General features: G+C 36.4%; 1 protein-coding gene across 1 annotated transcript in view; it reads right to left on the bottom strand.

Moving 5' to 3' along the window:
• RBKS (ribokinase) overlaps nucleotides 1-17,563 on the bottom strand; it is a 51,357-nt gene that overhangs the window by 2,404 nt on the left and 31,390 nt on the right. Inside the window, exon 7 of the mRNA XM_058163275.1 lies at nucleotides 13,178-13,366. Coding sequence (XP_058019258.1) covers nucleotides 13,178-13,366 — 189 coding nt within the window. The remainder of the gene's footprint in view (nucleotides 1-13,177; nucleotides 13,367-17,563) is intronic.

The following is a 17,563-nucleotide window of genomic DNA, read 5'->3' as shown; positions in this document are numbered from 1 at the left end:
AGTTTTTCTTTTTTTCCCTTTTCATTATCTTTTATTTATAATTTTATATAATGAAACGGCCAAGATATAATATCTACAAGTTTTGTTTCAACTTGTTTCATTCCTCAGCCAAATTTACACCACAGTTAAATATATATCTGGTCTATTTCAACCAGAAATGGACATTGTGCTTCTCATTTTCCTTTGGATGGAGTTGTCAAGCTTTATTCAAGCTAGTGCCCTCCAGTTACTTGGCTATTAGATCCCCATACGTGTGACACATGTTCTTTGCTTTCTATATGCTTTCAATTCTACTCGACTATCATCTTTTTTTTTTTAAACCTCTGGTTTGTAGTGCTATACAGGTAGTCCTTGACTTATGACCACAATTGAGCTCAACATTTCCATTCCTAAGCAAGATAGTTAAGTGAGTTTTGCCCCATTTTATGACTTTTCTTGCTACAGTTAAGTGAATCCCTGCAGCTGGTAATTTAGTAACACTGTTGTTAAGTGGATCTGGCTTCCCCATTGACTTTGCTTGTCAGAAGGTTGCAAAAAAAATATATGTTACAATGATGAATGTGTTTATGCAATTTTTTTTTCATCTATTCAATTGTGTCCAATTCTCAGAGTATCTGGATAAGTCCCTTGTTAAGATTTTTCAGAAGTGGTTTATGCATTAGAAGTGGTTTATATAGTAATCATTAATTTAGAAGGAAGCGTTCATAATAGGACACTAAATTTTATATTTTAAAAGCTACCTTAGGAATGCCTTAGAAGTTATATAAAAATATCCATATAAAATAAAACAGAAAATCCTCTATGATTTTCTATGACATGCATTTAAACAGAAGAGTTCTGCACAGAATCTATAGTTAAGATAATTTTGCACATGAAACACTATCATGATGGCAATTTCCCAAAAAAGCTAGTCGGGAAATGACAAAGCAAAATGAGCACAAGACACAGGCCGCATCACTGCTGATGGCAAATCAGGTTTTTGAGATAGTGTTTTCCATGAGTAATGCAAATGAGAAGATATAATGCCTAAAAACCAGATCTGATTTAAAAACCCCAGCTGACTTTTGGCTGGTCATTAATATTATAAAAAGACATAGGCTAGTATCACATTTATATTACCTTTGGGGGAAAAAGATTGCAGAAGTACCGTAGTAAGCCTCCCCACCCCGCAAAAAAGAAATTATGTTCTCAAATGTTGGTCTGCAACATCTGTAATTCCGAGTCTGCATGATCCATTGTCAGAAATGCTGGAAAGAGAAGTACCACAACTACTGTGGGCAATAATTGGGAAGGATGGCTAAATGATACAGCAATACAGACAAGAAAGGTTTGTGCAGTCCTATCAAGCAGATAATTCCAAACTGGGAAGAAAAAATAGCATTGCTAAGCAAATGGTCCATTGAAGAAGGCTTCAGTTATGTGACTAGAGAATTAAAACATTCTTCTAATTTTGAAGGCGTTTTTTCACAGGCAAACGACTCCTAAGAAGCTGGGAAAAAGACTACTATTTGACATTCCTACCCAGTTGGATGTTGTGAAGAAAGCTTTCGGGTTGAAAGATTGCTGTTTTGAATCTTGTTAAAAATCCATAGCTAAGCAATCACATATGTAACCCTTGCTGTCTTCAGTAAGGATTATTTAATTCAGAAATAACAACTGCTGTGTTGTTAGAAAAGTGTACCCATGCAATACTTTGCATCAGTGCTCAGGAATCTATATCCATTTCCTGGCTGATTTCCTGATAGGTCATTTGCACATGATTAAATAGTGCTTAGTGTTAGCCTCATACATTCTTGAAAGATGAAGTCAGATAAAGTGTCTGCTGTATAAATTATTTTCCCCCTATTTGAAAATATCTTATTGCACAAAACCATTCAAGATCAAAAAGCTAGGAGACTTTGGAAAGTTACCTAGTTTGTGGTTTACTTTATAAAAAAACATCAGTATAAATCTCCCCTCCTTGGACATACAGCTCCAAAAGTTCTGCAACTTGTTAATTCTTGTCATCTCCGTAATAATTCATATTTTTAAAGTCCATCGAGTCGGTCACCAGTCAGATAGGCAATAGGCTGACTTCTGGACAGACTTGAAAATAGGTACAGCAATAAAATGAGTTTGTCATGCTAACTGCTAGTTGTTAACATCCAGAATAATACGCCCTAGTTATTTTTAAAGAGTTACCACAACATTTCTCTTGCAGTACATTTAAAGGGTCACTCATCAAAGCATTGCCTTCTTTTTACTTACAGTGTACAACGGTCATTACTGATTCCCCAGTTCCTAGTTCTGGCATAATTATTTTATTCTCCATGATGTTTTGTATATAGCACCAAATTGAATGTGGAATAATGTTTTCTTAAGAAAAATGAAATGTACAGGGCTTTGATAGGTAGCATAGAAATTGAATAAATAGATTAAATAAATAAATAGATCAGTTATCATCTGCTACAGAAAATAATTCTGTTAACACAGAGAGGAACACTACTATTATTCATAAAATACCATCTGTGGGCCTGATGTTGTGCAAACTGTTGTACGTCATTTCCCAACTATCAGAACTGTGATTGGAACTAAGCAATAGTATTTCAATTATGTAGGTATTTGCTATTTCCACACGGACAATGTTTAACATTGGGCTGATTTTCATGAATTTTGCTTCATGCATTTTTGGAAAAAAATGATGCAGCTTTTTAATTAAAATGTAATTTTGGAGGGGAAGTTCTTTATTTTTAACTGTCTGAAACCTTAATGATTGTAAGTTTAATTTTCACTTCGAGAGAATAATGATATTTATCTCATAATCAATGTATTCTTGAATGTCATTCAAACTCTGCTGCCTTAGAAGAAGGATGTAGTACATTTTATCTTGGAGGCAAGTTCTGATGGCTATTGTAGTTAAGCTATTGATGTTTGTTTAAATGGGTATTGATATCAACCAAACCAATGGCAAACCAAAACATCTTGTGCTACCACATTTTCTAATGAATTAAGAATTTTATTTAGTATTCTATAATACAGGGGAGACTACAACTATACATTTTTTCTTTATAACATTCACCATTTGTTTAGTCTTCATTCTAAATTATGATGTGCCAGGAAAGAAATCCTGATCCTTTTTGATGACCTTTTCTGCAGTGTTTTTAATTACACCAGATCTACTCAGAACATTCTTGTAGCTCTCTTTACATTTTCAATACAATTTCCATTTTAAACTAATAGATAAAGGTGTATTTAAGGTGAGGAAAGTAAATAATGCAAACATCAATCTTCAGCTGTAAGGTTTGGAAGCAATCAGATCACATTAAAAAAAAATCTGCTATTCTGCTTAGCACATTGGCAGATTGGAAGGAAACCGTACTGGAAATTGTATAATAGAAGTTTGCAAAAATGTTGTAAATCACTTGGCAGTGCCATTCAGTTTGTAGCTGCCAGTCTAAAACCTGAAATATTTAAGACAGCCAGAGGGCAGCAGTTTGCCAATTATTTATTATTGTATTTTGATTGCACAGGTTAGGTGAATTTTTCCATCTCGGGCATCTAAAGTTTTATAAACATTTAAAATTACAAAGAGGCAACCTTTGAATTTTAGGGCTTTGGGATTTTTCCATTTCTAGCTATTGCTCATTTCGATATTTAATTTGAAAATAACAAATTCGTAAGATTCTAGTTGATATTAAGTAAATTATCAAGCATGTAAGTTAAGTAGGGGTGGCAAGACTTTACTATTACTTGTTTGCCTGCAAGTATTCAAATCCTGGACTTCTCCCTTAACATATCATTATCTTCAGTGCCCCAAGCTTTGGTCCATAACTCAAATACTCTTCTCTAAGGATTAAATGAACATCATTAGTCATTAAATAGCAAATATGGCAAAGAAAGTAGGCAGACAGAGCTCCTACACGCCTAATTATCAAATGCTTCTTTACAATCTTTTACACCACAATGAAACAGCAGATGTCTATTAGGACTTGGATTGTCACAGTTACATTAAGCAGAATATATACATTTAAAAGTCCAACAGAAGTGCCTGGTGTTCTGAGAAGTTACGCCCACAGCCTATTAGCCCTTTTCCTATTTCTACAATGTAACGACAAGCTCTACTGATTCATTAATGAGCAGAGGGCACTCTTTCTATTCCTATGAACATTTTCTTTTATTATAGCATTTACCGCCGGGATTTCTGATTCTGAAAACCATGTTTTGTGTTGAGCCCAGTCAAGCTAGGATCCAGAGCTATATTATGAACTGCAAGGCTCCTGTTAAACTCTGAGGGAGAAAATGACTAGACACTGATTTTCATCAATGTCTTGATTTATGATGCTGCTCAGAATTCACATGTCTCCAACAGCTGGATCATCATTAAATTATGCATTCCCATCTGGAGGAAAAGTAGGAAAGCTGCAGGCCCTCTCCCCCTGAACACAAGGAACAGAAAGGGATTTAATTAGGTAACTGGATGATTTGAAAAGAAGATCAGACCTTGACCTGGGTGGTCCTCTGCTTCTCCTGCTGCCTTATGTTAAGACCACAAGCTGTACACGTACAGGCCTGTTTACATTTGCTCAATTTGCTTAAATTACATTTCCATTCATTATCAAAAAGCCATTTCAACTGAGAGGGAAAAGGTCTTTATAAAAAAATATCATATGGTTATGTCTAGAACTAGTCAGGACAAGACCATGGGATCCTGCATTATGAGGTTACATAGCTGGCTGTGCACTGATGAATCAAAGAGGAACCTTCCCTTCATTATGTGGAAATGATATTTCAGGGGGGGAAATTCCTGTGTACCACTCAATGCCTCATTTTTCCTTTCTGCAAATGGGGGAGAATAATGCTTTTTATCTCAGTAAGCAGCCAGATGCTTCAAAGCTTATGAAATGCTTTTCAATCAGCAAATGCATAGAACAAGGCAGTCAGCAAATGAAAGCAGATGAAGTGATTTTCCACTCATTATTAAACAATCTGTTAGTTCTGGTAATAGGAATCCTACAATATACTGCGAATACATTTAAGTATACCACACTCTTTCGCCTTCCAGGCTATTCTTACATGAAAGTAGCAAGAAGCACAAATAGGCCTCCAGCATGTTTGATACCATTCTATATCTCTTTACTAAACTTTATTAACGATTTCAACAATATTTTAAGGGTGTTTTATTGTTAATATTATTATTGCATCAACTCAGTCTGTTACCAATAATGTGGTCTCCTGTCCCTGTGACTGGAAATGAAGAAGCCACAGCCAGAATGGTAGTCATTTGGTGATCTGGATAGGATAAAAAGCTATTCTGGGACAAATACTGAGTAAGCATCTTTTCATGCCAAAACAGTTCAAACTTGGCAAAGTATTGTTATAGACAAGCAAAGATTCTCAAAATTGTCTTAAAAGGTTGAAAAAGAACAATGGCAGAACTTCAAAAGCCTGATGATATCCAGTTGTGTCTGGAGTTGCATGGCAACTTTCCCTAAAAATAAAAAAGGTTGGAAACAAACAGAGTTGGCGGGGAAATCTGACTCCACCCATGTTTATTTTCTGAGAAGCACTTTTATGTTGTTTTCTCTGAGGAAGGTGCTGTAACAGCACTAGTAACTATACTTGAACATCAATTCTGTGGAATGTTTAATCACAAATCATTGGTTAGAATAATAAGACTCTTACGAAAATTCATTTTCATAAAATTATTGCCCAAGGATAAATATTCAAAGCACTTCTTGGAGGAAAAGCCCTCTAAAATCATTTCAACAAATGAACAAATCCTTGTCTCTTTCACAGGAGCCACAATGGGGAAAGGCCCCGATTGTCTGTATCAGGATCAGAAGTTAGGGTGACCTATTCTCTGTCTGGAATAAAAGCAAGACAAGTCAGAGGGAATTATTTCAGTTCCCGCTACATTCACAGCCAAGCTGAACTTTAGCAAATAATAAATGCAGTGTTAAAAAAAAAATAACAGTTGCTGATTGGAGCAGCTGGTGGTTTATTCTATTCTGTATGGCTCTTTGTATTTCCAAAATTCATCGGATTGCAAATCTGAGGCGAGAAAGCAGAAGGCTAAGTCACAGGGTTATTTTGGCTACCCGATAAATAAAGGCAGCTATTATATTATCACTATCTGGGGCATAATTTTCTACAATAACACCCTCCATCTCACCATGCTTCTGTGCAATTAGCCACAATTAAAGCCCAACTGCTCTTCCAATTAAAGTTTCCACTGTTAACAAGCTTCCCACACGGTGGTCAATACCATATTTTGCTATTATGCTACCAGCCATATGCAGGAAAAACTGAACTTTAGTCTGTCCTTGCTTTCTGGTGAACCGAAGAAGTTGCCCCTCAGCAATCTCTTTGCCAACGGCTTCATTTCCTAGCAGCTGCTCTTTTCACTGTCAAAAGAGTGAAAACCAAAGAGACTCTGCAAGAAAGATAGAAAACACCAAGGGATATTATTGAATAGCTCAGGCATTTGATAGTATTTGAGTTAACCACAGGTTCCACTTCTGCTGATGCACAGAGTTTTCAGTAATTAGTCACTGGATTGAGCTCATTATTTATAGTTTTTTAAAGTCATTGCCGTTAGGCCACAAAGCCAGGAAACAAAGAATGGATACTTTTTTAAAAAAAGGACTGGCTTTTTGGTATATTGATAAGATTCCATTTTGTTCCAGTCACAAGTCAGCTTTCCTGGTGTAGGTCTAGGCCAGAATTTGGAAATGTTTTCAAGACATATAATCAACAACCATAGAAGACGCTGAACAAGGATGTGTGCTGTCAAGGTTCGTGCTTAAATCGGAAATGGATCTGGTAAGAAAAATCTTGTCTGTTAAAAGCAAGCAAACACTATTGTATGAATTTTGTCCCAAGAAACTGTTTATCAGTGGAAAGGGAGATAGAACATTGAGCAAGAAAGATTGGGCAATAAGAAAAAAGCACAGTAAGAAGCACAAAAGGATAATAGTGTTGAGCTGAAACAGGCTGTGGTCACCTAAGTAACTCCAAACTTGTCCAAACTTGTCAAATCACAATTTGTCTATTGGACATCTAAGTGCAAGCCATAAAAATTTTCATGAAGTCCGCACATATTGTGCTGAACCATAATAGCTGATCTTATATGAACTCAGCCACTGTGGTTTATAAACCATGGTTTATGACTCAGTATATTAGGCGAACCCAGAAATAAATGAACCAAATTATTAATTCCACCATCTGACAGGGATCAATTTTTACAGGTACCAACATTGTTCTTTTTATGAGACATTTACATTCAATTTTCTACGGTAAGTTCAAACGTAACTGTTAAATAAAAGGATAAGTTGCAAAACTGAAAAACAAAAAAGCTAGAGGTAAACTATGACAAAATGACACAAGACTCATTTTCAATAATACAGATAACAAGAAGGGGAAAAAAACAACCTTTCAGAATAGAACAGCCTTAAGAGCCTGTTTAAAATGAAGCAAAAAAAGATATTTTCTCTCTTGGGAAGATATTCCATACTGAAAAGCCCCTTTTCATAGTAATACTGTAAAAGCAACACATGGAGAATGATGAAAAATAATTGCTGGGAATGTTTCTGTTTCCTTGCATTTACTGTTGCTACACTGCTTCTTTTACTTTTTCCAACATAATAAAGAAAGCAAGCTAAATAACAAGCAGCAGACCTGCACAGCTATGATGATGAGGAAGCAAAGGTCACTTAATTTTTTGACAACAAACAATTAATCTCTGGCACCTTGCTATAAAAAAGGAAACATGGGGAATTATGCAGAAAACTCAATATTCTAGTCGCATTACACATGGCCTATTGTAGCTAACTTTCAACACTTCAGACAGAAGGAAATTAGACAGAAGGCATTTTGGACTTGTTGCAACACTCAAGTTGGCGTAACAGTAGCTGAAGAGCTGGTGTTTTCATCTTTAAGAAGCCATTATCTTCTAAACCAACTTAAATATACACCTGTGTATTATCTGTTATTTTAAAGCAGAGGGGAATATTGTTTAGGGGGGGAAAGTCAAGGGAAGACATAGTAGTTGAGTTCCCAGGGAACTTTTTAATTCTGTGAATTAATTTTAATTTTACATAGTAATTACTAAAAGTGCAACACAAGCTTCTACATGCTTTCTCAAGAGAAATTCCTACTGTTTCAACAAGATGACCTTCTTTGTAAGTTTAAGTGTGATTAGCTGAAGGAACCTCTATGAATTCAGTAAGTGGATAGAAGATTGCAGTTTCATGTCCTAAGTATATTGAACTGCTAATAAGCTCTATTCTTATGTTTTTTTTATTTTTATAAAGTATATATGGTTTTTATTATCAACTTTTGTATATGGTCATCCATCCATCCATCCATCATTTAGTGTTTGTGATGATGAACTAGAAAAGGATAGACGATTCTGAACGATTGAAACTTGTTACTGCAGGTTGTTTTAATGACTGAATTGTTGATTTATGAGCTCTGTAGAATTGTCTTGTAAAACAGCTGTTATAACAATATTATAAAAAACAAAATGCTTACAGAAAAATAATTCTGTAGGTTTTAAAAATAGCAGCCCTATGTTTTATAACTATATTAGATCAAACCAAATGAGACTCAAGAAACACACCCAGACACAAAAAAAATCCCAAACCACTATATAGTATGGATTTTTTTTCTTAACATCAAGGATATGTACATTTTATTCTAATCCAGAAGGGAGTGCTGTTTTGGTAGTAGTACTACTATTAGTAGTACCGGTTAGTTAACAATATTTGATAATATTTCTAAACAGAAAAAGCATCTCTAGCTTTGTGTTTGTGCATATTACTGTTTGCTGTATCAGCAGAGAAACTCAAATATTTGTTACAGATTGGTTTTATTTTTGTAATTTATCTATCTCTATCTATCTTTCTTAATGTGGCTTGGAATGTGAAGTTGAAATTTTTTTTTACAGCCCCATTCAACTAAAGTGACTGACGGGTAGACTTTCTACTCAGGCTACTCATTCTAATGAAAAAATGCTTCTCAATCTAAGTGTATTTATTAAAAGGTCTGTGTACTTTATTCCTCTGAAGCCTCCATAGGATTACCTCCAGAAGGTTTCCCTCACGTAAGCTAAATTTTAAATAGATTGTTAATTATTTAGTCCCTTGATACTGGGAGGGCAGCCTGTTAGTTTATGCTGTATTATAATGTATTTTGAGAAGACCCTTTATTTGAGATCCTTTCCGTCCATCTTAGAGAGTTACGAGTTACGAGCATTTAAATTCTGTAAATAAGTAAATAAATCAATGAAAAAATAAAAGCATGAGGGTGGGCTTACTAGTACACTGTACAATAGAACTATTACTGGGCAAACGTGAAACAAAAACCATGTTTTATTTCTGGCATGAAACAAATACATTGTGATTCAGAAATTAAACTGAACCATTCTAGTCAAGATTCAGCCAAATAAAACCTGAGTTATCTTTATTTCCTATATTTTAGATGAAACAAAATCCAGGAGGATCTTATGAAGCAAATAGGGCAAGGCTATTTGCCTTCATCCCATTTCCTCTTCTTTTTTTGAATGGCCTGCTTAAATTCGTGTGTGCTATAATCTAAATTATCTATGGCTCCTCTCATCAGTCTTCCCCACACTGTTCCTATTTTCCCTTAGCAGATGCACAGTTGATGGTCTTGCCTTTTTCCTATTGTTCTCCACTTGGAAAATTTCTGCCCAGTATGTTTATTTTTTTCAATTTGTAAGATCACCAAACTGAAATAGTCCTTGACCAAACATGTACTTTGATCCAGAAATATGTCACCTGAAAACTAGGTGTTCTATGTATGGAATGATACATGCAGGCAATGTTTTGTACACCCTTAACGTCTATCTCCAATGATCTGGATGCAATGGTTCTCATAAATTTAACCATGTAGTTTTCCTAGGTAACAACACAACTATGGCTTGCTACTGCCTTCTGGCACTTTTCTAAACTCTCAGTCTAGCCTACAACCATTGCATTTCCTTTTACCAACTCGGTCCACCCTTGATTAGCATTCTGGGATTAGCCAAGGTCATCTAGGTGCTGCAACCTTCTGTCATATATTTGCATATTCACATATACAATCAAATGTAAACAATTTAATGGATTCCATTAAAACCTAGATTCTTAACAGGTTTGTTGATCTGCTTTTCATGTCAACATCAGTATTGTATGGTTACAAAGACATCATTGCAGTTGACAATAGCACCACCTGCTTAAGGCCACAACCCTGTGTGGACTCTCTGGAATATCCTAATCTTGCTACTCTCTCTTTCCTGCTACCAATACAGTGAGTCTTTCTGAGCTAACCAGTAATATCTGAAACATAATTTTGCTTCTTCTTCCAAGTTCAGAGTGAGTACAGTAGGAAAGTATTTACATAATCACAAAGTGGAGAGATAGTGGTAATTGCATAACTCACAGACATTTTGTCCAAAGACTTCAATTAATATTGAAAGTATATCTAAAATTCAGATGCTGAAAACAAAGAAAATGGGTGAATTAGTGCCCTTATGATCCATTTGTGAGTTTTTCCCAAGAAAGCTGGCTCCTCGATGTTATAAGTAATCTTCTCTACAAGATGGACACTTGTATTTGATCAGCTAACCTTTTCTTAACACAGATGTAGGCTAAAACAATCTCAGACTATGGTTAGCAGCAGATCAAATCTGAAGACAAGTTGAGGTTTACAGTAGTTTCTTTTAGCTTCAAAACTATTCTGAGGTAAGTATACATTGAATAATTTGGTGAGGTATCTATGAAATTATTTAATTAGCTTTATTTGTAAACAAAAGGAGGCACTAAGTAGTCAATGTTGAATATTATCAGTGAAAGTAGCATTTACATTTTTCTTGACCGTCTGCCACTAAAGCAAGGTATTCATGTACTTCTGTTGCATGACTAACCTGCAAAATAGTTTCATTACAGGCCTCCCATTGTTATCTAATCAGTAAAAATTTAGCTATGAAAACTCCTAGCTTAACCAGAGAGAATTCTCATGGATTAAAAAGTGTGAAAGAATATCACTTTATTGAAAAGAAAAAAGGAAAAAAAAAGAAAACTGCCTATTAAAACAGCAATGATAAATAGGTGTATTGCTTAACCAAACAATAGGAACATTCATTCGCAACCACAAACAGAAACACTTTCCGTTTACCTGAGTTCTGTCTGAAATCAGACTCGATCTGATTTTCAGTGCTGGGACAATCCTGCTACATGTGAAAAAGAAAATGTTTCCCAGTATATTAAAATACATAACCCTCATCCTGGGTAAGCAGGCCATATCCAAGATTTTAAAATAAGGTTTCCAGAGAATAATTTCCAGGGATTTTGATCCTCCACTCAGTTTAGCAAGTATCATGAAATTTCAAAGGACAACACCTCTGGATGTCTTTGAGTAAAAAGATGATAAACAATCACATAAATAAGGCCACAATTCAGTTAGTTTCCATGCTGACCATGAGGATGAAAAAACCGTGTAGAAACTCAGGGAAACTACCATCCTGGCAGGATAATAATAATAACAGAAGTATCCAATCAGCTATAATGATAGAGGAGAGGCAAGATTAAAGGCAGTCTCCTCCAAACCAATATATAAAGCAATTCCCCTAAGGAAAAACAAAGTGGTTACTTGTAAAGAACCTGCAAACAGAACTTACTCAGTCCTGGTTTATGCATGGAACTCATGAGCAAACTTGGAAGTTGACAATTTCTGACAGAAAATGCTCAGAAAAATCTATATACACCACTGCATGGGTTCTATGTCCTTAGGTTCTGCAGATCCTGCTGTTAAGGTCTGCTTTTGGGCATTTCAGGGTTAAGGCTGTTTTCCTGAGAAAAACGTCATTTCACTCTCTGAACAGAAAATACTGGCCAGTCTCTTTGTATTTTACCTACTTGCCCACAAACTGATGTACAATGAAATTATATCAACGCAGATTTGTTTACTTCTGATCAAATCTGCTTTCCCATGATTAAACCAGTTATTCTTGTTTAGGTACAGCACTGTGCTTAGCCTCTAACAAAAAGTTACAACTGCTGGAGGAAAACACACGCTACAATTCATGACATCAGGCACCTAAAATGTATAGCTGGTACATGGAGTGCTCTCAGCAACATCACCAGAAATGTTCTGCATTTATATCAGGGGGAAAAGAAACAAGATGTTCCAGCATAGTAAATGTGAGTGAGATAAACCTGCTATCAGGAACTTAACTACTGTCCTTCTTTAAGTTTGTTACTAATAATTATAACATTCCACCCTTCAGTCAGAACTTGATTATAAACAGGAAAAGCATTGGGAGGACAGAGAACCCCAAGTTCTCCAGTATAAGACTGCTCAAGTTAATGGCCGTATAAATCACAAGAAAATTAATTTGGCATGGCACACTGCTTCTGACTTTTAACTATGCCCCGTGGAAGTTGAGTACCAGATTCTTCTTAAACTCTACAGAGTCTTAGATTCTGCCAGCACATACACCTCAGGCATGTGAGGACATAACAAGTTATTCAATTTGGGGGAGTCAGAAAACTACTGGGCGTCTTCCTTCTTTTTCCAGACAGGAGAGTAGGTGGCTGAAGTGAAGGTGCTGAGGGATTATGTCGCCATCTTGTACAAGTAATAAGAACATTACTGTTGCAATACAGAAGAGACAGAAAGATGAAGGAAGCCTAAAATAACATCATCGGTACATGCTGCTCTCTGCCCTATCGAAAGAACACCAGCCTAAAAACCTTGGGTGAACTCACATTCATTGTATAATAGGCTGGATGGCAACAGTTCGATGATATTTTTCATTTATTTTTTTAAAAAAAGATTTGTAAGGTCACCCATTTAAAACACAGCTTCGAATGCTCAGAACAATAAAACTCAAAACAATAAAAAACATAAGCCCAAATCCCAGCATCTCAAACATTCTTCCACAATACCCCCCCCCCCCCAAATGAACTCCAGATGTACTCATTCTATCCCAGAACCTGGGTAAAAAGCCAGGTCCTGATGGCCTTCTAAAAGTCTAGATGGTGGGGGCTTTCTGGATCACCAGAGGGGAGGATCTTAGGGAGAGAAAGGCACAGAAAAGCAGCCATGCAATACCACCCAAAGATTTCATTTATTACTGAGGATTTTTAGTCCTCAAGTGAATAGTCAAAAATGAGACTTAAAATATAATACATACCGTGGTATCTACAGCAGAGATCTTCCTGACAGGAATATGATTTGGGGTTGGTTCCTCTTTGGAGACTACCACACAACCCTCTGGTCCCAAAGTTACCACGACAGTCCTACAGCCTCTCTCTAACAATTTCAGTCCAACTTGTCCAGCATCTCCAGCATTACATACTGCAATTCCTGTTAGAATTTCTGCCTTGAAGGGAACATTAAAGCCAAATATTTAAGCAAGCAAGCACAATGTAGCTCAATAGCAACAGCAGCTACAAAAACCATATTAAAATGATAAAGCTGTTCAACAATCAGTTCTACCAAGTAAATATATAAATATTTTTAGTATCAATAGAGAGAGAGAGCAGGCATGCCTAATTGCAATGGAAAAATAAAAATATCAGATTTTTGTTTCCTCTGGATTAAGGACTACTGGACTTGCTAACCGATGTATTTAGAAATGGGCATGGATTGCCTAATTGGCTCCATAGGGCAAATTCCCAAGTAGTTCCTTGGGCCCTCCTTGAGGTACTTATGAATAAACCATTATTACTTTCATGACACAGAATGACTCAGGTTCATGGTAAGAATCAATTTAGGTAAATTTCATAATGTTAACACGTACACGTGTTAACACATATGAACATGTACATTTGGCAAAGTTTTGACAGAGTGAAGCTTTCCATTTAGTGAATTAAAGCACATTTGTGATATGCTAACAGGCTATATTTTTAGACATAGATAATACAATGGCATTATTATGAAGCTGTTAAACATCTATAATTGGGATTCTCAAAGAATTCTATTACAAGGCTCTCAATCAAGAGAGGTAAGAGTTTTACCCCTGATTTGCCTAATGGGCTGCTTTGAACAGCAACTTCTGGGAAAACCATCCTTGGGTTTTTTTCTTGTCTCATGTGTCTCAAGTGGAGGGAATTTTTTCTCCACCCTTCCTGCCAATTTTCTTGGAGGCAGTTCTACAAAGCAGTACTCTAAAAAATCATGGAAAACAGTATGTTGCTTCTGACTTAAAGGGTGAGTCTTGGGAACGGTTCACAAATACAAATTAGTTAATAATTCAAATTAAGTGTGCTATTATTCCAATTCCAGGGGAAAGAGTATGGGGGAACAGCATGACTTATTATCCATCTGCTTCTATACAAAGAGTCCTCACTTAATGACTATTCATTCAGTTCAAAATTATAGTGGTGCTAAAAAAAAGGAGACTTGCAATTGGTCCTCAAAATTCCATTCATTATAACACCCTTGCAGTCATGCGAACATTAGAAGCTGGCTCACATGATAGTTGCAGCATCCCATAGTCATGTGATCACCATTTGGAAGCTTATTTTCCGGCTTCCTTTAAGTAAAATCAATGGGGAAGCCAGCAGAGAATGTCACAAGTTGTTTTAGTAAATTGCTTGCACTTTCTCCCACCTGGCAGCAACCAACTCTGGCCCTGCCATGCTCACACAGGCTATTTGTGCACCCTCATTTGCCTGGCAGCTACAATTCCCAGTCCCGCCACATTCCATGTTTTATTTGTCTACTAGGCTGCTTTACAAAGGCTTCTGGGACTTGCTTAATGACCCAGAATCCTTGCTTAAAGAAGGCAATGGGGAGTGTTGAGATTGCCATCACTAAGCAATGCAGTTACGTGATACTGTACTTTATGACTGCATTGCTTAGCGATGGAAATTCCGGTCCCAATTACCATTGGACTACCTATACTTGGGGATGGGTGAGAATGTGTGTTTAAAAGGGAAGTTAGGAGTGTGTAGAGGTAGCAAGAAATGTTTCTGTACTGAATTATCTGACCAAAGGGGTGTAGTTTTGAGGGGGTCTAAACAATTATTCGGGAATTTCATCTGTTGAGCCATTTGTGCTTTCAATGTCTGTTTTTAAATGCAGTGCAAATCTAGTACAGGTAATTCTTGACTCATAATAGTTTATTTAGTGACCAAAGTTACAAAGGCATGGAGAAAGTGACTTATAACTGTTTAGCACACTTATGACCATTGCAACATCCCCATGATCATGTGATCAAAATTCAAATGCTTGGCAATTGACTCATATTTTTAATGGCTGCAGTATCCTGGGGTCAGGATGTGACTTTCTGACAAGCAAAATCAATGGGGAAGCCAGATTCACTTACTAACCATGCTACTAACTTAACCACTGTGGCAAGAAAGGCTGTAAAATGGGATAAAATTCAGTTAACAACTGTCTCAGTTAGTAAGAGAAATTCTGGGCTCAATTGTGGTTGTAAATCGAGGATTACCTGTATTCCCTCATCTAAAAAAAACACCAAACAAAATTCTGAAGCACTAATCCTGAAAATTCTCAAGATTAAAAAAAAAAAACCAAGCAGAACACATATAATTAATATCACAAGGAACACAAGGAAGAAAGTAAGATACATAGCCGATACCAAAGCTATGCATGCTTCAAAAATGATAAGGAATAAATGCCTCAGAACTCATACAAATGCAACTTCTCTCTTCCACTAGTTAAAGTAAGCTAAATTAAATTAAATCTGCAGGATCCTGAAAAGACTGACTAATGAATTAATTAAAGCAGCTGGGTCTCTTTTTTCTTCTGTCTGCTGTAGAAACCTGAAAAAAAAATTGGTTGCTTTAACAAGTAAGACACAGAACTTGTATTGCACAAAGTTCTGAACCATCTTCTAAAACATCCGTAAAATATGCAATGCCCTATGTTGATGTTTCTTTAAGCACAGAGAGTACCCAAAGTTCTTGATCAATGTTTGTTTGTCTCTCCTTACATGTTGTCACATACATCTGTGGTTGTGGAGTTATCAAAATATCACTTGTTTTAGGAATTTTTGCTGTATCTGCATTCTGCAGAGAAATGCCTCCAGCTACATGCAGCAACTGAAAGAACGGGGGTAAATCAGGACACCATGGAACAATCTGAGAGACACTTTCCTGCAAGGGTAGCAGATACCAGACAGTTGATGCATGCCAAAAGTTAAAATGTATGACTAGCTCTCAATTGTGAAACTCAATATAAAACTTCTGGTTGTGTTGGAAAGTTCCTCCCTCTAATTTTTAATTAACAAAAATGTACAATTGAAGGAAACAACTGACGACTGCTTTTAAAAAGACAAATAAAACACAATAGCAGGAGGCATAGCAGATTTTTTAAAAAAATAGTTAAACTCCCCATAAAACATTTAAAGGGAAATGAACAAATGTTTAAAGAAATAAACTAATCTATGTAAGATTCCAAATAACATTTCTGGCAATGCAATGCTCTCATTGCAAACCAAACACTTAAACTGAAAATGCAGACATTGCCAAAAACAGGCCCGTTTTTCGCAAAAACGGGGCCTGCAGAAGGTTTGGGAAGCCTGCAGAGTGCTCCTGGGGCTGGCAGGGCAAAAATGCGACATGTGGGGGTTAGGGAGGCCAAAAACAGGCCTGTTTTTCATGAAAATGGAACCATTTTTTGCAAAAATGGGGCCTGCAAAGGGTTTGGGAGGCCTGCAGAGTGCTCTTGGGGGCTGGGGAAGGCAAAAATGCAGTTATTGCGAAAAACGGCCCTGTTTTTGCCATCCCAAACCCCCCACGAGTCGTGTTTTTGCCCTCCCCACGCCCCAAGAGCACTCTGCATGCCTCCCAAACCCTCTGCAGGCCCTGTTTTTGCGAAAAATGGGGCTGTTTTTTGGCAAAAACAGGACGAGTGGGGCGGGATTTCGAGCAGCCAAAAATGGCTGTATTCGGTATATAAGATGCACCAACATTTCCACCCTCTTTGTGGGGGGGGAAGTGTGTCTTATACTCCAAAAAGTATGGCGTACATAAAATTATTCTTTACATTTGAACCAAATATGTATGGTTTATTCAATATTTAGAAGCTGTGTTGAATTCTTGTATATTCTGGATCATGAGCCATGATTAAATAGTTTCATACGTCTTGGCCAAAATAGTTTTATGTAATATTTCAATTTCTTCAAGCAGCTCAACTAGATGACTTTGAATCAGTCACTCTCAATCTAGTCTAGCCAACCTCACAGAATTGTGTCTGTAGGAAAAAAAAGAAGGAGAGCAATGAACGCTATCCTGAGCTCCTGAATGAAAGGCAAGGTATAAATCTAACAAATATTTGTTCTCTTGCATTTCTGCATTTGTGTGCACATACTACCTTTAAAACTTCCTCACAAAAATATGTGTATTTATTCAAGCACATTTTATGGACTTCTAATTTTGCAATAGTTTTCTCGTAACATAGGCCTTTTGCCAATAGTTTTTCTAATGCATGCATTTCTGGAGACAGTTTTGTCTAATATATGGCTTTTGCACATTCTGGATAAGTGTGACATGACATTTGGAAGAGTGCATGTCCTCAAGAATAACCAAGTCTTTTAAATATTAAAATA

Source organism: Ahaetulla prasina, chromosome 1 (genome assembly GCF_028640845.1).
Source record: "Ahaetulla prasina isolate Xishuangbanna chromosome 1, ASM2864084v1, whole genome shotgun sequence".
Classification (NCBI taxonomy): Eukaryota; Metazoa; Chordata; class Lepidosauria; order Squamata; family Colubridae; genus Ahaetulla; species Ahaetulla prasina.
This window is presented reverse-complemented; position numbering and strand designations above follow the sequence as displayed.